At 42.2% G+C, this 26,408-nt stretch overlaps 1 protein-coding gene across 1 annotated transcript in view; it reads right to left on the bottom strand.

Annotated features, from left to right (window-relative positions):
• AMBRA1 (autophagy and beclin 1 regulator 1) overlaps positions 1-26,408 on the bottom strand; it is a 135,668-nt gene that overhangs the window by 79,775 nt on the left and 29,485 nt on the right. The window contains 4 exon segments of the mRNA XM_037393884.1: positions 673-773; positions 1,310-1,390; positions 14,495-14,677; positions 22,042-22,128. Coding sequence (XP_037249781.1) covers positions 673-773; positions 1,310-1,390; positions 14,495-14,677; positions 22,042-22,128 — 452 coding nt within the window.

Here is a 26,408-nt window from a genome sequence, read left to right as displayed (position 1 = left end):
TGTCCTCCTCCAAGCTCCAAGATGTCTCCCCTGCACTGGGGTTAATTACAGAGCAACACAGACCCAGCTAAAAAAGACCCACCCTCAAAGTACGTGTCAGCTATAACCATCTCAGTCATGAACTGCCAGTGCGCCATACTCCCCCTCTTCCTTCCACCTCCCTTCCCACCTCCGCCTGCCCTTTAAGGCTCCCAAATGCCTGTGTGCTGTATGTGGTGGCAGCTGAGTTTTTTAATATGCACTTATTAAGATCCTAATTGAATCCCGCATTGCCTTGTATGCATCTTGCCAGCCGGAACACGAACAAGGCACCCTATAATTCAATTAGAAGGACCTGCAGCAAGCTGATCATTAGTCTGTCAAGTTGTTAACAAAAAGACATTTAGGAACAGGGGAGAAAATTAAACAAAAAGGAGAACTGTTAACAGCACCCCTCCCCAATTCATGCAGACAGTCCCATACATATACGTCAAATGTGGAATCTGCAATGCCCAAGCACCTGAATGACAGCTCACCGCATCACTTCAACAGTCCTTTCTCTTCTTTCGGACAACTTAAATAGAACCTCAGAAGTCGGAATTTGATTGTTTCTCATCAATCCTCCTCTGCTCAGATTCATGAGAAAAATACCACTAATATACATGACTACTGCAAACAAGGAAATCTCATTACCTGCCAAAACCCTGTTGACAGAGGAATGAGTGGCCAAGCCAGGCTGTCCCCGTTCATGGAAAATCCCAGCGTAAGGCAAGTACTCTGGCAGCAAGAAGCGTCTGCAAAACAAAGCAGGTAAGCTTACATGGAGAAAGACATCCCAGTATACTACAGCCCTGGACAGCAACTGCAATTGCTGGCATAGTTGTGTTTCCTCAAAGTAGACTATAGTAGAGGGAAGACCGGACTCCTCTGCTTAGCCAACCACCTCACTGCTTCAAACAACAGAATAGATCCTCCTCTGATCAACGTGCCTGTGAAGATCAGCATTAAACAAATCCTTTACTTCCCACAATAGCTTCCTAATCTCAAACCAGCGTGTCATACTGAGAATCTCCAACCAGATTATTTTTTCCTCCTATTCTGCCTTCAGACCGTAGCCCTAACCTGCAGGTAAGAAGCACTAACATGCTGTCCTTCAAATGTCACAGGATGAGCTGATCATAACGACATGTCATCTCGGAGGTCCCAGAAATTGCAAATCCAGAATACAGCAGCCCCGTGCAAGAAAAGGAATCCCTCTGAAAGCACGAGAGTGCTGTACTGCAACGGGTACCTCCAGGATTTCCATACCCTTTTACAGGTAAAGCCTTACCTTGGGACAAAGCGCCCCAGCGACGGTGCAGACATACGGGCATTTCGGGGAGCTCGGTGCCTGGATCGGTCTCCATTGTCCCTTCAGCAAAAGAAAGAAAATTACTGTACATTAAAAATACTATGCAATAAAGCATTCTCCAAGAAAAGAAAACCCCAACAACATCACCTAGTCATCCAGCGTATGGCACAGATTTAATAGTTCTCTTGCATAAGTCATGTGCTTCTAATGTTCCAGATTGATACAATTTACTGTCCCAATGGCTCCTGACACTTTTGCATATGGGCAGCCTAATATCCACTGTCTTCACTGTTTGACAACGTCTCAAAAGTATCAACAAAACCACAGAGAGTAAATGAATCTGTATCAGCACCTGAGCAAATAAATGAGAAACCTTAGAATTTGGACCAGGAGAGCAAAAGCAAGCACAGCATAGTCCTGCTGAGAACTTTCTGTTAGTCACTTTTGTTAAGTTTCACTTTTTCATTCCATTAATGCGAACAAAAGAGCATAATCTGCAGACTATTATTTTGCGCTCCTTCTCTCAAGGTCCAGTTTAAGCACCATCACAGTTTAAGATAATCTCACTTTTCACAAGCTTTCCCAGTGAAGTCAGAAACGTTAGATGGTATTAGACGAAACCATACCTCCTCAGAAACCTCTAATTCTATTTCACAATAAATGTCTGAGCCTTAGGGAAGGAGGAGAAAGGGTCTAACAACTCCTGCCCTACAGCAGACACAGGGAAAGTCTTCTTTCCCAGGGTGGCAGTGCAACACTGAACAGGTTACCCAGAGAGGTCACAGAGCTGCTGTCCTTGGAAGTCTCAAGACAGGAGCCAGACAAAGCCATGACTGACCCAGTCTGATTTTGGCAATAACAACACTACAACAAGCAGGAGGGCAAACCAGAGGACCGTCAGAGTCCCCAGCAAACAAAATTCCTGATATTGCATTCATAGGTCACAAGAGGACCTGTAATTATACAGCATTAAAAGTGCAAGGAAAATAGTGAGTATTGGTGACTGAAGTTCTGAAACAGACCTCTGTAGTGCCTTACTCTCCACTCAGAAATTCACTCTGTGTGACCTTGTGCAAGTAGCAAGTCTGTTCTTCCCGGATTCCAGATCCCCATCTGTAACTGCAGCTCTACTTGTCCCCTTCCCAGGCAGTTGTGGGGATAATATTACTTGCAGAGGCTTAGAATCACTAGGAAACTAAATATTCCTTATGCAACACTAGCAGCACATTCCTAACCCACTCCAGCAAGCTGTGCAATTTCTAATTTTTTTTTTTTTTGCTTTGCTTTTTTAAAGTCAGTGAGCAAGAAACGTGGGCTGAGAAGAAAGTCCATTACATGGCTCTTTCCCACACACTTGAGGAACCAGTAACACGAAAACAGAGGTTGTTCTGCAAAGCTCGTTAGCATTTCAAGCTATTTCACCAAAACCAAATCGAAATCCAAGCTCAAAGCTTCCATTTCTCCTGCTGCAGACGCAGCATTTGCAGTTCACAGCCAAAACCGCACCTCGCCCTGAGGTTTCTGTGCAACCAGCAGGATTCCTGAAATCAGCAATGTAAAAGCTGATGCTGTTCTTTTCTCTGAGGCCTCCAACCTATTAAGATGCAGATCAATAACAGAAGGGATCCTGCGTACTCAGAGTGCTGACATATCAACTTTTCCTGCTAAAGAGAAAAGGCCAAAAGGGAAAAAGAAGTGGATGTTCCAGATCCTGCCACACACAGTAAGAGCTATTTAAAGTCAGGCAAGAAATACACTTTTTAAATGTCCGTGTATCAGTTTTTGAAATGATACTGATACGCAGCCCTGAGAGAAATGCAGCAAAACAGTCTTCAGCGTTGGCATTTGCTATGCACATGACTAGAATTAGAAGATGCTTTCAAAAGGGACGAATACCAGCAAGAGGAAGAGCAGCAGGACTGCACCCTGCAGAACTCTCCAGCTGAAGACACTCTCTGCAGCAGGTTTCAAAAGGAATGAGGAATTAGGTCCAGCAAACAAAAGAAAATAAAAGGTGCAGTCTCCCACAGTCCAAATCAAGAGAACTAAAGCAACTAATTGCTTGAGGTTTTTAAAATGCCACTAGTCAATATTCTTAGCATCCACAAAAACATTCTAGGACACAAATTTTCTAATCAATGAAACTTTCCGATGCAAGAACTCCATCCTGTACTGTCCTATTCACCATGCATAGAACCCTCCCCAACACAAAAAGCCTACAGGGAAAAAACAGAGCCTGGACTCATCTTTGGTTTTCACCATGACAGACACAGCCTCTACTGATTCCAGAGACAGCAATCTATTTTTAACATCCCCTTATAAAAAAGGAAATAAATTTAAAATATACCACACCCACTGCCCTATAACACAAACAGCAGAATTGGGAATGAGAAACAGTGACTATCCTTTGAGAATGCTAAAATTCCTATTTACTGTCATGGAAGCATAAGATATATTCATCTTTAGCACAGGGCAGTGTCTTTTAACATTACTCTGAATCACTAATTTACAGAGTCATTTATATCTATACTCCCATGCTCAACTATATGGAAGTGTGTTTTTTAGGCATCTAGTGCTGAAAAGCTAGACAGCTGATATTACCCTGGTACCAGCTGAAGATTATTTCTGCACCCTCTAAAAAGGAAAATAAAAACCCCAACCTACAGATCAGTGAAGATGGGTGGCACTTTGTGTTATTTCTGTACCACACACAGCCTCTGCTGACAGAGGGAGGAGAGCAGATGTTAGCACTGCTGCAGTGCCAGCGTGAAGCACTCCAGCAAGAGATGAAAAGTTTCCAAAGTTCTCTAAAGTACTGGTGAAGATCTAATGCTCTACTTTCTATTTAGTGTCAACTACCTACAGGCTCATTAGCTAATTATTTGCATTGGATAGTTTAATTACCATAACCTGCAAAAGTGGATCACTCAGAGTGTGCCTCTCTACATAAAAAAAGCCTCTTCTGTAAAGCAACTCAATAACCTTGCAAAAGTAAATGAAGCAAATTTGCACCACAGCAAGTGCTCTAACAGGGCTAAAAGGTCATCCTGCGATGCCCTTTGTTTTAAGTGTACCAGCAAAGTTGAACAGCACAGGGAAACTTCTGCAGGGAAAAAATAATAATGAAGCAACTAAGCAAGCCATTGAGCAAGATGCAGAGAAAGAATCAGAAATAATCAGCAGGTAAGGTGACAAGGGAGACTTAATACTATAATTATTAACAGACTAATTTGTCTCAGGAGGAAAACTGCAAGAACCAACAAATGGTCAAAACAACTCTAAGGGTCTGGCTCAAAATCCAGGTTATTCATAATTTGTTCAGATACCAGTGTGGGACAAATCAAAACAGCGATATGGAGAATAAGAGTTGGTAGGGGAAAAACAGCATTAACACTAACACAGAACAGCGCAGGAGAAGAAAGGTGTTCCCAAACATTCAGGTGATTTATGGACACTTAAACTTTCATCCTTCTTATGCCTATTATCCTAAACTGGATAAGACAGTCAAATCTCCCTGGATTTTTCTGCTCTTGTTTTGTTTGCTTGTTGAGAGAAGAGTTGACCAATGTAAATATAATGGAGCGACAACGCCAGCTTTGAACACAGAGATGGAGATGCAAAACTTTGCATCCTACAGTTTGGAGAAAAAGGCATTTTTTTCATCCAGTAACTTGGCTACCACATTAGTAACCAAGTGGATACAGAATATAGTCAAGACTGTCAGAAAGTAAAACAGCTATGTTCTGCTTTTCTATCTTGGCAAGAATTCTCTTTAATATTTAGAGATTGTTGTATCAGGAAGTGAAATTAAACACACAGCATGGGATTTCTAAGGCAATCTGTTGGTCTAACTGTTCTCATTGTAGTCAATATTAAAACTCCCACTGACCACACTGCCAACAGAATTAGGTCAACAATGACCATTTTGAAAAGTCATTTAATTACCAGAGCCAGCACCAGTAAGCCATGCAAGTTTGTAAGAATCAAATTATATCAGACCAAGCCAATTGTTCCCTATTTTCAGCATTTTATCGTGTTTCATGCAAGCCAATTTAAAATGCTAAATCAATTTCTATTGCAGAGGTTAGACACTTACGTACAATAGAAATGCTAAATAATTGGTTAAGTGGCATCTACTAATACCCTTAAGGGCTGGCACTGGATTCAGTTGTACCATCTTGATGTAACATTAACAAACAGTAACATTTTCTTGGTACTTCAAACATTAACTATCTCCACTTACTTGCTATCAGCTTTAAGACTGCAGGAGGTTACTTCAGAGGAGCTAGCACAGAGGGCAGGAATCACACAAAGCAAGAAGGGCTGGAGTAGCACAAAGATCGTATCAGGAGCTCAGGGGAGATTATCAAAAATCGCAAACTTACTTTGTGTTAGAGACTGGTCAAGTCTGACCCCAGGTCCTCTAAAGAGGGTACCCTGCAGGATGTCATATTAAACTCGCCATACTAAAGAAGAAACAGATCCTGAAATCTTGCACTTCACAGAATTTACTGCTGATTTACATGAAAACAGATGACATCCTGTGAAGGGCACACTCAAGAGCTGCATAGGACTCCAAGACACAGTGTGTAGAATGCTTTACAAAGGGTACAGAAGTAGCACAGAGGTGGTGAGGGAAACATTATGTTTGCTGGTGATTCTAAGAACGTCAATCACTCTCCAGCACCATCCTGGTGGGTAAGGGACATACAGTGGGAACACTATGACCCAAAGTTAACTCCTAGCTTTACAAGTGAAGGAGCAGCAAATACCGGAAGGTATTAAAACCTTAGTTTTCCTTCTGTCTGATCCTGCAAGATCCTGGGCACCTCCTACAAACGAAGTTAGGAAAAACTAGGAGCATTTCTAGGAAATAAGCCTCTCAAAATAGAGGTGTAGACATGAAATAAAATAAAATCTTGACATTCTGAATATTTCAGTGAGATACAGGTATACTAGAAGACAAAATGAAAAGTCACACTGCAAGATGATCGTAGCTCTCCAGAAACACACAGTAGCTGGAATAACACCTCCTGGATCAGCAGGATTAGTCTCAATCAAAAAACATAGAGGTTCCATCCAGTATATGCTACCTTACTCATAGTCCTTCAGACTTGGAGAAGTTGTAAGCTCAACCCAGGAAAAGGGGACCACCCTACTTATGGCTCTGAGGACAGGGCATGTCACCTAAAACCAGGATCGTGTCTAAGAGAAAAGATTCAAGACAGCTGACTTATCTCCGAGCAGAGACGTGTTTCCACAAGTAGCTACAAATAAGCAAGCCAGTAGCACCGGTCTTATCAAAAAGCGTACAAGCACTGACATCCACAGACATTAAAATGAAAAAATAACCAGATTTAAAAAGAATATACATAATCTGGTAAAAATGAAAGGTATAAAAATAAATTTAACTAACCATCTTTGAAGGATATGACCATTACCGAAGGAGAAGTACTTAAGGCAGAACTGAAGGAGACAACAAGAAACAAGAAATTTTAGGCCAAAAGAAGCATCTGCTACACAAAAAGCCTTTCCTGAACTAAATGTATTAGGACCGTAGAGCAAACTTCCAAGTATAACATCGGACGCCAAAAAAACTGAATAAAAATATTAGAGAAACTGCAAAGACCAATGCTGCCCAGCTGGAGAGACAGGAGCTAGGAAGAATAGATTTTTAACATAGCTACTTAATAAAACAATTGATGAAGAAGTTGAATAAGTCACCCAAGACATGGTGCCTTTCCATCTTCCTATGTTCTTTCAAAAGGCTAAACCACCAGTCTTTCACTAGCAGCTTTTTCAAAGGAACACCAGGGAAAGCTTATGTATATTTATCCGCTAAAACTTCCTATAAAACAGCGGACTGTTGAGTTACTAATGGCTCTCCTGACCAGAGGGAAACAAACTGCCAGCCTTGATTACCTCTCAGAGGGCTGTTCAGGGGGAAATTTATTTACAAGATTGAAAACGGCACTTCAGAAGATCATGTGTTTCAGAGAAGCATCACATAAGAAAGGATTTATTACCTGGTCAAGAGAAACAGCTGTACTTGCCCATTAAAGGCCAAGGATTAATTGCTTCAGAACCAAAATGAAGCACTGACTCTTATCCAGGCACAGTATCCAGTTGTCCCTAATTACCTCACCGTGTGGTGGGCTCACCAATGGATGATACGTTTTAGAGTAAGACTGATTCACTCCACTGCAGTGGATCACTAGAAAATCAGAAACATCAGAGGCCAGACTAAGGTAGCAAATCCCTACTCCCCAGCCTAGACATGGCACCTGGGTACTAAAGAAACCACTGTACTCAGTATTTTATGAAAAATGAGGACATCCAGCATTGCAACTACCCTTCCTTTGAGACCCCTTAATTAGCCATTTTCAACCATTCATGTGAGCACAACTAGGGAAAACATCACTAAGGCTACTTCTAATCACTTGAAAACCTCACAACTGGTACTCATTGAGCACAATTTGTAGTGCAAACATGGAATCAGCTGCTCCATCAGGCTTCCATACAGGAATAAAGAGCCAAAAGTAAGCACCAGCTTTTTCAACTATACTGCACTGTCATGCTACTGGTCTTCCAAGCAAAAACTGCACAAACACCACTCATCTGTTAGACCTACAGGCTTGAAGAATGTTAACCACTGCCTTCTCTGCATGGCCAGCAACAAACTAGTAACAGCTTGCTTCCTGATCACTCTCATTAACACCAGACATCACCTACCAAGTGACCTAGTTTGACTTAAAAGAGTTTCACAGACACAAAATAAAAGGAAAACAAAGATCACAGTTCAGAAATAGCAGAAAAACTCCGATGTACCATCCTGCCATCAAAACTGTTTCTACAAGCCCAGGCAACCAACAGGACGGAATATGATGTGAGCTTCTCTGGCAACTGTCAGCTTTCAAAAGGCACTCATTCTTTCACCGCCCTGCTGTGAAGACACTTGCCTTGCTGGAATGTGACTTAACGGTGAATACAACATTATGCTGCAAAGGTTAGCAATATCCTGCAGAACCGCTGCAAGGAAACGGTCACTGCCTGTCACTGCATCCAGGCAGCATTATTAGACATTAAGACCAAGATAAGGGGAATATAAAAGACTGTCACAAAAGATAAAGATAAAAAGAATAGGGAAAATGAAGCTGCAGGCTACTAGAGTAGATCACAAGCCGAGCTAAGAATCTCACTAATCCTTGAAAAATGAAGTTCAAAGAGTAGATTCAATATCATTTCCATTCATCCAGGACTTGTTAGCATTCTTAGCCTGCAACTGTGTTTAAGATGATGAATATAATTAACATAAATTGCTATGTATCAGGAAGCAACATCCCAGTGTTAACTGCTCACAAACCTACGAGAGGTGGGGAAAATACCAACAGAAAGTGACCACCAAGTTCCACAGAATTCAGGTCTGCCTTGAAAGCCAGTTTTTAGAAGGTCCATCTTCATCCAAAACAACGATGCAGAGCCATGTGATCCAAAAAAACAGAGGCAGAGGAAACAGCATCAAAACCACAGATAAAGGGGTTCTGGGAAGAAAACAACAAAAGCAGGTACGTACAACAAACAGCAATCCTGCTTTTAATATCTTTATCTGAACTCAAACAGAAAATTGCTAACAAGAATATTATTTGTAGCTGCTCAAGTAAGAGAGAGAGATAACAAAGTGTCCCATCCAGGACTTCCAGAAAGAAACTGCTACTTTTTCTGCAGTACACGGATGTGACATGGATCCTAAAAATCCATTTCCATTGGCATTTAAATGACATTAAGAGCTCATATAGATTCTCATATACCTACCATGTCTTTTGTTAACCTCAAATGTAAACATCAGGATGGTAAGGAGAAAAATTGAAACACTCAGCCTAACTGCTTTTTAAAACCTTGTAGTTCAGATATGCATCCTTTCTACCACTATACCAAAAGGCCACCATTGATCAAGTAATCTCTCTTTTACCCACCTTTGTTACACCATATCAGAACTTAACAGCTGGCATCCCATCCATCCTCAGGTGTCAGCTTAAGCTATAGTCACCCTACAGAGTAAACCTCTCCCCTTATCTCTGGGATTCCCCCCGCACTTCTCTCTCCACAATGACAGAACTTGTCCTGCTGTTCTGGAGCTGTAGATCAGAAGCCCCATACACTTCAAGTCTCACAAAAAACTTCAGCCATTCTAATTTCTCCTTTCTTGTGCCAAGAAAACCCGGCTGCTCTTTGAAGAAGTTTCTTATGTAGAAGCTGAAGGTTGCCCCAGGAAGGAAAAAGTGCTGTGAAATACACAAATGCGCAGTGAACAGCTGGGGAGGAGGGCACGAAAGACCAAGACTGGCTGTACAGACTCCAGGTTCTACTCTTGTGCTCTTAATAGTTGGTGTGCTAAGAGAAAACAGCCTGCGTATTGTGAACCGATTGCATTTCTGCAGATTAGCGCTCCTGTCGCTTCGTGTCTCTAGCAAACAATGATAAAGAATCAGACTGAAAAGGTAGAGACTGGATTTAAACACATGCGTGGAATTCCTTCACAAGGGTATGGAAGACATTATTTCAGAAACTGGTAATCTCCAACCTCTCTCTCTTCTTACTCAGTATTTCCTAAAATCTCTGTCTCAGCCACTAACCAAACCACGTGCTTGTTCTCACCGTGACACACAATTCCCTCCCCAAAACCCATTTCCACCATTCTGTTTGAGGAGCAACAGGGAGAACAGAATCCAAACCCAAACCTGCTCCCCCAGTGCACACTACTAAGTAACCCACACCTCCGCAGCCACTGCCTCCCCTGCTCCCCCAGTGCACAAGGCCGGGCACAATCGCTTCCTGCCCATTCCTAATTAATATTTTCAGGCCCCAATGCACAAGTCAATTTTCTTAAAGAAGCCAACAAGAAAAGATGCTTTAAATGAAGACATTCCAAAAGAAGGGTGATTGCCTAGATATCTGGCATGAATGTCTAATAGGCTGTGCGCTGTTTTGCCTTGATTCACAAAGAAAGTTAAACCAAAGTGCCAGCTTGAACCGGAGCACTGACCATGAACAAAACAGACTCAAACCAAATAAAATCATATTCAAGCAAACAGAAGCAAGGCTTACAGCTTTTGCACAGTGGCAGTCAGCTGGCGGGTCGTGATCTTAGAACCTTTTAAGGTGAGAAGCTATTGGAAGAACTTCAATTTGGCACTTCTTGCTGTGACAGTGTCAATAAAGCAGCCAAAAAAGGCAGAAGACAGGCATGGTGGATACTCATGTCCTACACACTTATCAGGAGACCCCTGCAAAATGCCCATCTAAGAAACCTAAAGTCTTGGTCCAGAACACACCTTAAATGAAAGGATTTTAAACTGACAAATACAGCCAAATAATGTCACCCTGAATCTTGTAAGTTTTCCCGTAAGTGATTCATCAACTCTGCAAAGCAAGAGCCTGCTTCCACAAAACCAGAATGCCCGTTACAGCCTCAGTAAAACAGTGCCTGCAGTACTCACGTTCTCTTCCCTGGGTGCTCAGTGGTGTCTCAAAAGAAACTGAAAAGATAAAGCACTAAAACAAGACTTCAGGCCTGTGAGGTAAAGCCCTTCTTGTTGCGGAGACACAATAAAGACCTTCCCAGTCTGTCACAAGGACACAACTGAATGGATCCACCCCAGCACAGATCCTCTTGGGAGAAAGGAAAAAGGACAGGCTAGGAAGGGGAAAAGCTGCAGACATTAGAACAGCGTAATCTCCAGGCTCCTTCATATCTACATTCTACCAGGCAGCCCACTCTCAAAAGCAGACAAAGCAGTCAGCCACAGTCACACCTTTAGCCTTGGTTTGAAAGTCTTTACAGAACTGTAGTGAAGGATTTGAGCAAGGCTTTCAGACAGCGAGCTGTCCTATATATTTGCTTTTGAGTCTGACAGATAAAACGAACCTGTATTTGTGCATTTGTTCTCACACTTACTGCAGACAAAAAGGGACATTGAAGGCCAAGATTCATCTGCTTGTTGAAGAAGAAAAAAATAGTTTTGCTCTAAAAATCTAAATTTACTATGTGATCCAAACACAAAACACTCAAAAAAAAAAAAAAGACCCTGATTAAAAAGTTCAACATCTATGACTTGTCTATAAAGAATCTATTTTTACCAGTTATGCTGGGAGACTGAAGTGACATCATTCTCCATTCAGAGTCTTACCCCAGAATACAAGAAGCCTTTTCATTTTAGCTTAGCATTCTGCTAAAGCTAACCTTCAAGCCCACTCATATCAATCTATCTGTTAATAACCTAATATTACAAACTGTATATATATTAGAAACCAAATTAAATGCCTTCATGCAGACATGACCAAGTTTACAGTTGTCAGTTGTATTCAACAAGCAGTAAGATGACAACAGTGACAGGTTAAACACAGGCAGCACATGGAGAGAGATAACATCTTATTAGACCAAGTTACACAGGTATCGCTTGCGTCTCCCTCCTCCTCTGTCCATAAAAAAGCTGGTGTAATAGAAGAATATTACTAATACTTAAAAAAACACGCTACTTCACATTCTTAGGCCAACACTACTGCTATCATAAACTACACGTATTTATGAATGAATTCAAATAAGATTCTGGAGAAACTGCATAAGGAAAATGACACCATTAGACTGACACACAAGAGGACAGGCTTTAGCTTCAATTCAGAAGCCATATGCACACAGTGCAGAGGCCAAATTTTTCACACCCCTTCTATATGATCAGGTAAGCAAAGCTGAAAAAAGACACAAAATTAATCTCAGAGAAGAAAAAGCCTCAGAACCCCACAGAAGATGGGGAAGGCTCATCTCCCAGGCACCCTGCACAAGCACAGGGCTCGCTCCTTGCCCAGAGCTCTATGTATAGTAAAACCAGCTGGCGTTTAATGCCCCTTACATCTTTCTCCCAGTCTCTAGGAAAATGAAAGAACAGAGAATATTCACCAATTACATTAACCAATTTAGAAATATAAAGCAGCAAGGCAATTTGCTATGGCTTTTGCATTAAAAAAATATTCACTGGATTCCAGGAGAAAAGCACGAGCTGCAGACAGCTAGACAACAGCAATTCCCTGTCCTGTGCCAGATTTGGAGAAGCAGGGGAGCCAAAGCATTTGGACCAGGGCAAGAAAGAAACACATGAAGAAATACAGGACTCTGCTCAGGTGAGCAAACAAAGGAGGTGGGATACAGGAGCCAAAAGGAGAGGCAAAACCTCTGTATAAGAGATTTAATGGTGAAGTGTCAGCAGAAGAAATCAAATGAATCGTGAGACAAGTTCCAGCTCTGAGGACACCTGCACAGCAGCTCCCTCTAATCAGCCAGGAGAAATAATGAAGCAGAGAAGGAAAAAAGACAGCATGTCTTCAGTGCACAGACCAGAATTCAACATGAAATATTCAACCAATAAATTCAACCACTGCACATTAAGGAATAAACACTTCTTTTTGCTCAGTATGAAATGAAAGACAACCTTAGCATGGCTGATTGAATTGCTTCCCTGACTGGGTGCTCTTACTATGCGAACATTATCTGCAGGGGAACACACTCCTCAGCAGGCATTTGCCTGGCTCTGGGAACGAACAACTTACCATCTTTTATTTTCCCAGCGGAACAAGCCGCCTCAGACAAATAAAATGGAATAACGGAAATATTAAGGTCTATGCTTGCAACGCTCCCACCTCACAAAATGAGCCCAGCAGCCACCATATTTCTGCTCTTCCAGACCACAAAGCTGACTGGGAAAAGCTACTAGACAGTGACTCTTCTGCATTATCTCCCCTCATTTACATCCTACACAAACAAGGCCACAATGACAGGGGAAGACATTCTCTCACTCTGCACTTCTGAATATTTAATTGCTGGAGCATGAAATGACAGCTTCACAGAACAACATTCTAAGGGGAAAAAAAAAGTCTACCACCACTTAAAAAGTCAGAAAGGGATAAATATCTTGCTTTCCTGAGAACAGCTAGTGTTAACAGTGTCCTTCATAAAGGGTCTTCACCCTGTCACAAAGGGCATGGAGCTTTAACAACATGCCGTCTCAAGTATATGCCACTGCAAGAGTAAAAGTGGAAGTTATGACAGTAGCAAAGTTGACAGCATCCTCTGCTGGCAGCAGCAATATAAAAACCCAGAGTTTTGAGGAGTTCACAACTCCCATCAAACACACTTCCCACCTACACTACCAATGTAGACAACTTCCATGACAATGCTCAGAATCATCCCATGTTTTAATCACAATACACACAAAGGGGGAAAAAATTCAGTGAAATATCTGAAGTACCCAGGCAAAATCCCACATTTATAAAAGGAAATGACTCAAGACAAACTAGAAAGGTCATATTCTTTTCTGCTAAAATGGATTTAATCTAAATTCCTGGGCTTTTGGTCCCCATGCCATCTAAAGAATTCATTACTATACTTCCATTCATCGGAAAGAGACTGCAATAAATTTGTTTGCTGGGATTACACCAGGTATCACTAGAAGTCCAAAAGCAGATGCTGGAGAGCAGACTTTAAAACAGGAGAACCACTCAGAAGGAAATATAGCGGCTTACAGGAGTCCTGCTCTTCTAAGGTTTGGATGTAGTCAGCCCTCACTTTGATACAAGAGGCCATGTGCTCTCCTTACAGGAAACTAAGCTTGAACTTAACACAGGTTCACAATCACCAAGTCTTCAAAACAAACCGCAAAAACAAACCACTCCACAAACTTCCACTGATTTGACAAAATTGTACAGATTGTGCAAGCAGAAGTAACAGAACACGTCTGGCTCTCTCCTACAGCCCTAGACCAAAGAACTAAGTCCAGCAAAGCCTCTTAGTGGTTCCTGTTCTGTCTCAAGATCTGAAAGCTCTAATAAATTCTTGGCTCTCCATCTGTTCCATGGGAGAAAGATTCTCCTTTTCTTTAACTGGTTTTTTAAATCTGTTTGAGATAGCCTGATGTGTTGGAGGTAGCCTAAAACATCCTTCATTTTCGTAACAGAAATTACAAGACCCATTTGTAGCAATCACTGCTCTAATTATTAATTTAATCTGTTCCTACAGGAAGCCTCAGGTGTCTCTGGTAAACAGTAGCAAGCCACAATGCAGTCTTGTACTGACAACAGACTCAAGCAAGAGGGCAAGGCAGCATGCACACTTACTCAAAATCTTCAAATTCCAGATCATTTCCTTCTACAGACGGGCTTGAGTTCTCTGAAGTGGAAGAAGAGGAGGAGGAAGAGCGGAGGCGGTTTTGTTGGTATCGCATAGAGCGTTGTCGAATACTGTCCCTCCGGGAAAGATACTGGATCATCCTCTGAGCATAATATGCAGCAGGAGACAACCTGAGCAAGGGAGATATACAGTCACTTGTTACACATGTATAGAGTGACAACCAGTCCTATTTTGCCTTTTGAGCTCCAAGTGCCAGGACAGTAACAGCATATCACGAAACTGGCTGTTGGCATTATATCTGTAAGATAGAGTAAATAAAGCAAGCAAGTAGAAGTAGTTTTCTCTTTATATGCTACACTCCCACGTGATTCCACTGTTGTGCAAACAGAAGCGCTACGCAGCACCTACAGACAAAAAGCTCACCCACAGCACAGAGAGGCTTACTTCTCCAGACTCTTTGGAGGCAATAGTTTCATTTATTACCAGTTCACACAACTAACCCCAGCAAGCATCCCTGACAAGAATCAAGCCCACTCCCCATGTGAACTCCACTTGCAATACCAAACGGCAGCAGCATTCCAATAATCATTGAAAAAAAGGTGATGTTGACCATCAAGCAGAAGAAAAATAAATAAATAAAAAAAAAGTTAAACAGCTTCATTTAACTACTCTGTAATCCAAACTAGGGATTTCACATAGTGGCAATTTCATCAGATCCACTAGAGGTATGTTAAGAGGAGCAGCTAAAAGCCTCCCATCCCATCTGTAAGGAAAACCTTCCTCTGCAATTAACTCTTAACCCTCTCTTGCATCACTCTGCCTTTGTTTGCACCAGCTATCCTTGACGTGAGACAAAATCCATGCTCTCTTCTCCTACCCTGCATACATATACATCCACAGCTCCTAGCACATGCTTTCTGGGACACAGTTACTCAGTATGAAAGTCCAGACACATCAGATGCTTGAATAGTAATTTCTTCAGTGTTTTTTGGATTAGACTTGAAGTCTAATTTGAGGGGAGGTTCAAATAAACCCCACCCTCAGCCCCCAAGTAATCAGATACTAAGATGCCTATGCCTTTAACTTCTAGTTTCCTCCCTGCTGCTTCCCGTTCCATGCATGCATTTGATTTTGTTCTTTTTTATTCAAGTTACCAGACTGGTACTTCCCAGGGTCATGACAATACAATCTCATTTCCTGCAAAGGCACCGTGGGCAAGAGACCAATAACGGAGAGAGCAGCCTGAATTTTTAATCTACAAATGAAAGTGCGAACACCTTTAAACAAAGAAAAACAAAACAAAAAATCTCAAATGAGCAGTGAATCTCAGGGAATAGTCTAGAGATGAAAACATACTCATTTGTAGTCACAAAGAGAGGTGGCCAGTGTGCCTTACAGGAATGCTACCCATCTTCAGAACAGAGTTTCAAGCTAAATTCATTTTACAGAGGACCTCGCTGTCAGCCATGAAGACTTTAAGGATATCCTTAACTTTATAGTGACCAATACCACACAGTTTCAGTGTTACATGACAACCAGCAACAAAAATGCAACTCCACAATCACCTCTGATAATATGATTGTTAGAAGACTTTACTTTTCATCCCTTCCACAGCTGTGCTGATTCTGTGAGAATGTACTAGGAATAAGACTTGCTATATGGGTAAGTTTCACATCGACAGCAGCATAAGCAGCAAACAATCAGACTAGGTCTCAAAGTGCTCTGCTGCTGTCCCTAAAGCCATATTTCAGTGGAAAACTACATTTAATAGTATTTCTAGAGACTGCTCTCTAGAGCAGCATGAAAGAAAAATGTACCAATTCTTCAAGGTACAGATTGTATTAATGTCGTTTTGGCTGCAGACACCCGTCGAGGACATTCAGTCTCCCATTCTGCCACACATTCAGGACATGCAAGTGAAAGAGAAGGTGACAAGAAAGAAGGAATTAGAGGTGTCCTGGTTTTGGCTGAAGCAAGAGTTAATTTTCATCTTAGCTGGTGCAGTGCTGTGTTTTGGATTTGCTGTGAGAATGCTGCCAGCACACTGATGGTTTTGGTTGTTGCTGGGTGATGTTTATACTAAGTCAGGGACTATTTCAGTTTCTCAGGCCCTGCCAGCAAGGGGCTGGGGGGGCACAAGAAACTGGGAAGGGACATGGCCAGGACAGCTGACCCCAACAGACCCAAGGGATATTCCATACTATAGAACATCATGCTGAATATATGAAGCTGGGGGAAGGAGGAGGAAGGGGGGCATCTGCAGCAATGGCATATCTTCCCATTAGGCGTGCTGGAGCCCCGCTGCCCGGGCAAAGGCTGAACACATGCCTGCCGATGGGGAGTGGGGAATGAATCCCTTGTTTTGCTTTGCTTCCGTGCGCTGCTTTTGCTTTACTTATTAAACTGTCTTTATCTCAACCCATGAGTTTTCTCAGTTTTACTCTTCTGATTCTCTCCCCAGTCCCAATGCGGGGGGAGTGAGCGAGCAGCTGTGTGGGGCTGAGTTGCTACTTGGGGTTAAACCATGACAAGAAGTCATGCAGATTGAAAGAGAGAGCATCTTCCCCAAGGTGAGCTCCCTGTACCCTACCAAGCTGCCATCACGATAGAAGCAAGTTTAGCAGACAGGCTACAGGCTCAGGGGTCTAAAAACTTAGTCAATAAGCAGCAAAAGGCTAAGGGGAACCACACACACAGTTTGTTTTGGATTCCTCCTGGATCTTTTATGCACTGTTTGATGAGTTAAAGCTGTTCACGCTTATATAACATAGGAGGCTTCGCTGTACAAACACAGCACTTCTCTCTACTTCCCTGAAGACTTAATAGCCCAAGTATAAAAAAGCAAGGCATTACAGCAGTGCACTCATAAATGAGGAGCTGTTCTCTTCTTCGGCCTTTTTCATAAGCCAAAGCCTCCGTGTATGCCTAAAAATAAATTTATGGCGTAATATGTGCACACAGATAAAGAAAGGAACATGGAAACAAGGCAACACTAGAAAGCATGAACAGTGGGCTCAGCAGTCCAGCAGTGTAATCACTGTAACCTTTTATTTGCCAATATCACACCAAGGGAGAGTTTTACAGAAGGATGTGAAGAATGAGGTTTGCAGACATTAAGTCTTCTCAAATTATGCAGAAGAACAAGAAAGAGTAGGCAATAAAGACTGGCCGTAACAGATGACAAGATGCCAGGTTCACCTTCCTGACAGCATATGGTATGTAGAATGGATAGACTGTGAAAAAAACCTTCCAAAGACAAGACAAGACAAGAAGCTTAAGTCTGATACACAGAGAAAAGGGTGTGAGGGATAAAATACAAAAGGGCTAGGGGAGAAGTATTTAAAGCAACAGGCTAAAGAATTAGTATTTCCAGATGAGTGTGTGCAGGGCAAAAAAAGAAAATAATTGTATTTGCAGGCTGTATCTGTCTTCGGAACACAGTTTTGACACAAACCAGAACCAGCGTAAGAGACTTAGCTGTCCTGGAGGGAAGAGTAGGCTGCAAAGCAGCATCAGAAGCACTGGTTAACACTGAACACACCTCTTCATTCAGCTATTGAACACAACTCTAAAATCAGCCCCTGACCAAATTAGTCAGCCAGCTGGCTGAACACACACCAGTCACACACAGCAGGTTGCCTAGAGTCCTTATTTCTCACCTGTTCTTCTGACAAAGCAGTGGCAAAACACAAATAGAGGCTATCCAGTAATTTTGAAACCAAGTTTGCACCCACAGGACAGTAGGCTCTATGTAACACCACCACAGGAGCTACACTAACCTAGTCCCTGAGGTGACTGGACCCCATTTACTGGAGCAGATAGTTCAGAGGAGGAGAGCCCGTGCTGCCACATGCGACTGCCACAGAAGGCAGCACTGAGTGGGAGAAATGCTGCAGTGCAAAAACCAGAACCAAACAGCTTCTGCCTCATCCAACAACCACATCGTCATGAGGCAGTCCATTCTCTAGGCATCCAGTGCTGCTGGTTGGCCAGTGAGAAGTAGAACTGAGGGAAATAAATGTTTTGCTAGCACTAGTACAGTTAAAGTATCTTGCTCTATATGGCATCACGAGTACTGACGAGCAAGCTACTACACAGTATTGTCCTCAGCTAGATACCCAAACCAGCTGGCCTTATTTATGGACAACATGAAAATCTTTACGTAAAGGCTGCTTCTCTTCACCCTCCCCCATTTTACTAACTTCTAAGTAAATAAATAAATAAAAAAAACAACATAAAAACAAGAACATCAATTGGAGAATGTTTAGTTCCAGTTCCCAAGACAGCCACAAGAACCGGTACATCTGCATCCAAGAGCACTATACTGCTGCACAGACCCCCAAGTTTCCTAACACTTCAGAAGAACCGACACCACTCACCAACCCTGCCTTGATGCCGATGGCCAGGACATTTACTGACATTATTACAGCTCACACCTCTAAACAGCAGACAGATTTGAAAGGGGTTACCCGATTGGTTCCATTAATTTCCTTGGTGGTACCTATGGTGGCATACATACCACCAATCCTTGAGCTGAAGGCAATGCTGGTAGCAGACACCAACTTCTGTGGTTGCTTCAATTCCACTTAAGCCTTCAACTCACAGGCAACGTTCAGCCTGAAGGTCTCTTTAACAGTAACTTTCTAGCAGCTTAGGTTTGGGTTTTTTTCTGGAGACGTACCTACCAAACACCCTTGTGATGCTTTCTATATGCAGTCTAGGAGCATCTTTGAGTATTTCTATTTAAAAAAATAATTTTATATATATATTTATTGGTGTTCTTTGTCGACAGCTTTATTTGATTCCTCTGCAGTTGTTTTCTGAGCTTAGTACATATGCAAACTGTGGAGAATGACAGAACCGCCACACTGACCTTAGAGAAGTTCAGCAAGGCCACTGACAAAGACTGCTGCACTCTACATCAGAATACCAATTCTAAATCTGGGGGAACTTCAAAAAATATTCTTCCTGCCTCACTCCTGACCTAGGTTATTCAAATATAGCACCATTACAGACAAAACCAACACACACATACAATCTCTCAAAAATAAAACTCTTCAGATCATGTAGTTAGGAAAAAAAAGAAAAAAAGACTGCATTGGATACAGCCTCGACTTAAGGAGGCATATGTATTTTTACTATATATGTAAACACACATACCCAGACCTATGCAGAGGTATGTTTATTTTACCTGTTTCACTTTTCCACGTTGTTATTTTAGACTATCTGCAAGTGATACTTTTTGTTACAAACTTACAATGCTACAGAAACAACTAAAAATGCAGTAACATTCCTTTTCATCACATCCCCAGTTTCTAACAAGTTAAAGGGACAGTTTAAAAGATCCTACTCGCCTAGCACACCAGTAAGGTTTATGGAGGAATGCTCTAACCTTGCCCCACTCAAACTTCCAGCTTATTCTAATTCACTATCTAAGAGGTGATGATGCCTGGATGTATTTAAAAGACATGTAGATGTGGCACTTAGGAACACAGTTTAGAGCTGGGCTTCACAGTGCCAGGTTAACGGTTGGACTCCATGTTCTTAAAGGTCTTGTCCAACCTAAACAATTCTATGCTCTGAAAAGGGCGGTGACACTTACAGGAACAAATCAGCCTTCTTAAAAGAGGTTTCAACACTGGATTTTTATTCCAAAGCTGCTTAAAAACTCAAACTACTACAGCTGCTACGGCAACCTAAACACATTTGAACTGTCACATGAAGATCATCGTATCAGTTCAAAATGGCTTCAAGTAGACAAATATTTTTGACAACGCTCCTTATGCTAGGAAATGACTCAGGCATTGATCTCTTTTCATACATTTTATTGAGTTTCGTCATAGCACAGATGTGACAGAATGAAAAGGAGGAATTCAGTAACCCAGGCAGGCCTCCTCCTTTTCTTTCTGAAAGGCAGCTCCCAGAGCCAGAGTCAGTTCTCACTGCTCAGTAAATCTGACTGCTTTGGATTACAAATTCCAGAAATAAGGAATGACGTACTTCCAGCCATTTAGCAACTTGTGGCATTCATAAGTTGACCTTCAGGTAGTAATACCTTTTAATTAACATTTGTAAAATATCATTTTCATCTTTCCAGGTAAATCAATCCCTTTACCTGTCATTTAATCAATTGCCATTTAGAAAGCTTTTTACATTTATCAGCATCAATCTGACATGCAGTTGCCCAGACCTTCTGCTGTCACCTGGGTTAGTTTCCCAATGACCTTACATAAAAGCAACACACTCCATCTTACTTTCAACTTGCTACAAACAGTTTTATTTACATCACTCCTGAGCCTTTGAATTACCTTCACAAAGCAACTGTCTTTGCAATACATGGAAAAAAACCCTAACATAAGATTTCACCTCTGCAAGGCTTTATCTACAGAGATAGTTAGCAAGGAGTTATTTACCAGCATAATTGTACCATCTGGCCAGTTTGCAACATAGTCTTTTATTTCAGAACTTGTACTTAGAACATCATCTGTCCAAAAATGCAGATTTTGTGGTTAAAGACGTAAAAAAGGAGATTTTAAAAAATCCCACAAAATCAAACACAACAACAAACCTCCTCCAGCAACTTAAATATTTTCATATTCTGGTATTCATACTTCAGTACTGGTATTCCTCTACTCTCCTTTATGATAAATCCTAGTAGCCTTCAATTCATGCAGCTATGCCAGAGTTCCCTACGAGACTAAATCAGATATATATTACGCTTACTGAATTTTCTTCATTCATAGCTTTGTTAAATCCATCTAAAGAAAGCTTATTTGTCACAATTTATTCTTTGAAAGCTTTCAAAGCTGCTTGCTGTTCACGATTCTATCATTTCTTCTGACAGAGTCTGTGGGTCACATTATCCCATCTGTTGCTTTCTTAATACACTAAGTAGAAACTGCAAAGATCACTCCTTTCCATTTTTGATAACTGCCATGTTTGCTTTTCCTAGTCCTCTGAAACACTCCCACCTCTTCTGAAGATTAAGCAGCACTACAGGTGTTTCTATGCCTAACGTCAATGATTCATGACTCTTCAGAAATAACTGTCAGTATTTTGTTCTTAGTTAAGTATACATAACATCCTGGTTACACGCTTTCTCATACAGATACACTTAAGGAAACACTGCGTTCTTTCAAGCACATTGTCTGCTCACACCAGCTCCTAACTGCCTTTACTGCACTCTCCCTTATTCCCCAGTTCCCTGGTTTTTCTTCAGTTTTCTTCAAAAGAGATTTTAAATACTGATATAATCTCATTTACTGTTGGACCTGCTTGCCACCTAGTGTTCTCCATCCCAAATGCTTTCAGGAATCCTTATGTGCTTACCATAAGAGCAATTTCTTTCTTTTTTCCTCATTCTCCCCCAGACTTAACAGCATCTTCTCATTTGGTTTGCACCCTGCCCCCTGGCAAGGCATTGAGGAGGAGATGGGCCCAATATTAAAACCATCCCAAGGGATTCAGTGAGTTATACCAAAGTTGTGCTTTTGTCCATGAAACTTAAATGCCTTAGATTGCATTTAGCTCTTACCTGGCTGGATCTGGGTAGATGGGATGTTCCCGGGACCCTGCTCCATCATAGCGGGATAATGAAATGAGGGAAGACTCCAGTAACCTCCTAGAAAGTAAAAACATGACAAGGTCAAAGACCGTTCAGGAACAACCCCCCTGTTTATGCCCTACTTTCTGAAGTCTCTTAAGGCTATTTCTATCATCAGTGCTGAGAATTCTGCAACACACTGAATCACTCACTGATGGCATAAGTGTTTTCACCACACAGCTATTCGAAGTGTAATATTCTCACTGCACAGGAGAAAGAACACCTCAAGAAAGAGGAGCAGTCCCAAACCTGCTTCCAAGTTTCAAGAGAAAGATGCAGATGATACTCGTCCTTTGAAGACAAGCCATCCCAATTTGTCAGGTCCATAAACACTAATGCTGCATTGGCCATCTGTCAAAATCTTACATACTCAAAAGGTGGCTAGGCAGGGAATGGGCCAAGGAGCATGGGACAAAGAACACATCTCAGCCCATGGACGTTAAGGGCACCGCTGGTGCTTATTCACAGTACGATATTCAGTCTTAGTCTCAAGGCTCAGAAAGAAAGGTTTTCAGCTAAAAAAGAAAAAAAAAAGTTCATCTCCTCTGTAGCTTGATCAGCCACAGGGAGAAATACCAAATATTCACGCAAGAAGTAAATGTATGCAAGTGCAGCCAGACAGCTTGAATATGCGAGAAGTGAGTCTGAGTCATGAAGGCAGCAGAATCAAAAGTATATAGCAGGAACACGTTCTCCACCCTGGCTTCTACATGCACCCCTATCTAGCTTCGCGTCATAAAGCAGAGGATGGAATTGTTTCAAGACTGACTCATTCAAGCCTGTTGCAGCCATTAGGTTAACACAAGAGAAATTATTTGGGGTGGGTGTGGAGAGGGGAAAAAAATCAACTGCCAAAGTTTATAAGGCTGCTGAGTTCCCTTTCAAGTCTTTTTGCTTTGGAACTCCTGCTAAATTTTGTTTTCTGGTCTTTCTTAACTCTAATGAAAACTGTTGTGGTTTGAAAGTCAGGCATCCAACACCACATCTGTTCTATTCACCCCCACACACAATTGGTGAGGAAGATTTGAACCCATCAGCCTCAGGCCCACACTCCTAATCTGCAGTTAGCACTTGCAAGGCAGGACAGCAAGCATCAACACAGGAAGCAGGAAGAAGGACCAGATATAATCCACACTCAGCTCCCTATTTCTAGCTAGCTAAAGACAGTAGAAATGCAAATGAGACATGTTCTTTTCCAGCAGCAACCCCCCATCAGGATCTCAAGACAAATTTTCAGTGCCTTCCAGTAATCAAAAAGAGATATTTTTTGTTACTTCAATTTTGTGTTATAAATCTAGACTACCAAAAACAGCAAGAGATCGCTCCAGTTACTTGGAAAGGCATGTGCCATCTTGAGAGACTCCATACTGGCCGCAAAAGCACTGGGACTCCACAGAAGGCATGAAATCCTGTCCCCTCTGGCACAAAGTTGCTTGGCAACCATTTGTCTTATTCAAGAAGAGTTATAAGTCTCTGAGACTTTGAGATGAATTAATTCCCCAGGTTACTGAGTCAAAAACTCTAACCTTCAACACTGCTAGATATTAGGAATCCCTTGGCTCCCCAGAAAGGTACCATACTTCAATCTTGCTTTACCAAACCCTCTCTCGTGCTCCAAATACATAAATCAGTATATGCAAAAGCAGCTAATCCACAACAAACAGTGCAACAGCTTTACACGGTATACCCTGAAGTCCTACACCTATAAGGGATACCTACCACCTGCATCATATATAAACTGGTTTTATTCCTTCTAGAGGGAAAGGTAGGCAGAATAAAGTTAGCAGAAGGAATATGCTACCTATTACATCAGCTCACCCCTTTCTAAACCACTGGCTCAGGAACTGGGTTACTGCCACCGCAACACCAACATGCTTTTTAGAAGTCTGCTCTTCCGAGCTGCTTCTGCAGAGCCCTGCAAAGCCAGCAGTTTGCAAGCGGCCTGGATGTGCTGAGGCTACCAACCTACTGGACCATCCTGCCTAACCACTGGGCTTAATGGGAGAGAAAGAAGTTCCCACAGCACACAGACCCTGGCAAGGCCACAACGCTAGAAAGAGCGGCTGCCTCCTTACAGATGTGAGCAACCTACACACCACAAGTGGCAAGTTTGATGCCATTTCCCTGCAATGCCTACGGTGTCCTGATAATGTGCACACACAAATAATCATCAAACTCATCATCCTTGTCAAAAGTCTTGCTGCCTATACGATACATATGCCACCCTCTTGCCCAGCCTTTCAGGGTCTATCCACTAAGCGACACAGCAAAATCAGAGCCACAAGGGAAGGTGACCAGTACACACTGCATGGCTCAGCCAGGCTCTGGTAGAAAGGAATCTCCAGGTATTCTCCAGCCATATTTCTCTCCTCACCTTTGCAAAGGCTGGCAATTGCACAAGAGCAGCATTGACTTAAGAGGGATCACCTTCAGAAAGCTGGCAGCAGCTGCACTGGAGAAAATCAAAATATATACCAACCAGAGGACACCAGAAGGGTGCGGAGGCAGGAGCAGGGACACATCGCAGTAACTTGGCGTGGGTCTGCCACGAGTCCGTCTGCTTGGCTTGGGAACAGCACTTTGGGGAATCTATAGTTCTCACCACCCCATCTGATCCTTGAAACAAATACTGGAAAAGCCTTGCTCTACCAGGTACCTGGCACCTCAGATGAGAACTGATAACATGTTACTGTAGTAAAATACAAACCAAGAGCTACCTGAGCCTCAGGGCCCTCTGATTTTACCTAAACAGCCTGCAACTCCACCCTGTGAAGCAACAGGAGCTGCTGTTTGAGGAGCATGTTCTTCACCAGACGGGCTCCCCAGGAAGACAAGCAGTTATGGGGTTGTGGGGACCAGGATGACAAACACATTCTGTTAAAGAGGACCCTCTCCAAGGCTGCGCTGCCCGAGCAGAACAGTCTCAGCTAAGACGGCCTTCCCAGGAGAGCCTGCCAAGACCAGACTCGGCTCCTGCACTACCTCCCATCAAGGCACACAAGCCACATACTAGGGCCACATTCAGATCAGGTGGACAAAGACAATCCAATTAACAGTAACTGCTAAAAGCTATAGCTGATTTTAAGCCCGCCTGGTAGTTCTTAATTGTCCTACAACTGTGTCCTCTGAGATCAGAGAGCAACAAACAGGTAGATATAAATACATATAATAGGCAAAAAAACCAAAACAAGGCAACAGGCAATCTCATGAGATCCAGATGGACCAACTCTGTGGTTAATGCTCCAGAGAACAGCAATACTTGTACTGAAAACCGTACAACTGAACACAAATAAAACCTATTATTTAACTAACTCATTCTAGACTGAGCCCTTGAGGCCCAAGTTAGAGATCTGAACACATTTGCTACTGACAAGTGGGTTCAATAATAGATACACTGTTATAATCATCAATAAAGTGTCCCATCTGTGACACTGGAAATGTAACCTACTGTCTCCCAGGAAGATGCAGATAAATGTTTTTCAAGTAAGTCATGCTGCACTAGATCAAGTCTTAGGTGCCACATTCGTAGCTTTTGCCACCTGAAGTCCCAGAAGTGACACAGACTATTTGTTTTCAGTAAGCCCAAAGCGTAAGGTAGCCCAACACCCTACCACGGTAAATGCTGAGGCTGAGAACAATTCTCTTAGGGAAGATAAACATAATCCACTGACGAATAGAAGCAGCTCTGTTAAAGGGAACTGCTAGCCACTAAACATCTATGTTTCCAACAGAAGCATGCAAATAGAGAACAGAAACACGTATCACTTGCACCTCCTTTTGAAACATTTCAGTAGGGTGTTTGACTCCTGAATCCTTTCTGCAGCTTACAGCACCCTCTTCCTCTCACATCCCCCCCCATTTTTGTTACCCAGATATGTAACAGGCTAACACTAGGCTCTGTGGAAGCAATTGCTCCACTATCTCTGTCTAGACAATATGAAATTGTCACAAATGACATCTGAAGTACAATTAGCAGAGAAACTGCAATTTCCACTCTCCTCCCCCGCTCACCAGGAAAAATTAAAAAAAAATATAATAATCACACATTATCATCCTCCAGGTTGTCAGTCAATGCCGCATGATGATTAATTCTGCTCACCCTGAGAGATGCTTCTGGCCCAGCTTGCTAAAATAGGAGGAGGGGGATTGTACTTTTTCGTTGGTTTATTTTTTTTATTAAAACTACTGCAAGCAAGAAGATAAAAATTGCCTCTGTTCAGCAGCACAGAGATCTCAGCAGATTCCTCTCCCAGACACCAGTAGCTATGGAACTGCCGCTCTACACTCAGCCTGGTACC

Source organism: Falco rusticolus, chromosome 7 (genome assembly GCF_015220075.1).
Source record: "Falco rusticolus isolate bFalRus1 chromosome 7, bFalRus1.pri, whole genome shotgun sequence".
NCBI lineage: Eukaryota > Metazoa > Chordata > Aves > Falconiformes > Falconidae > Falco > Falco rusticolus.
Note: the sequence above shows the minus strand (reverse complement) of the source record. Positions and strands in the feature narration are given on the sequence as shown.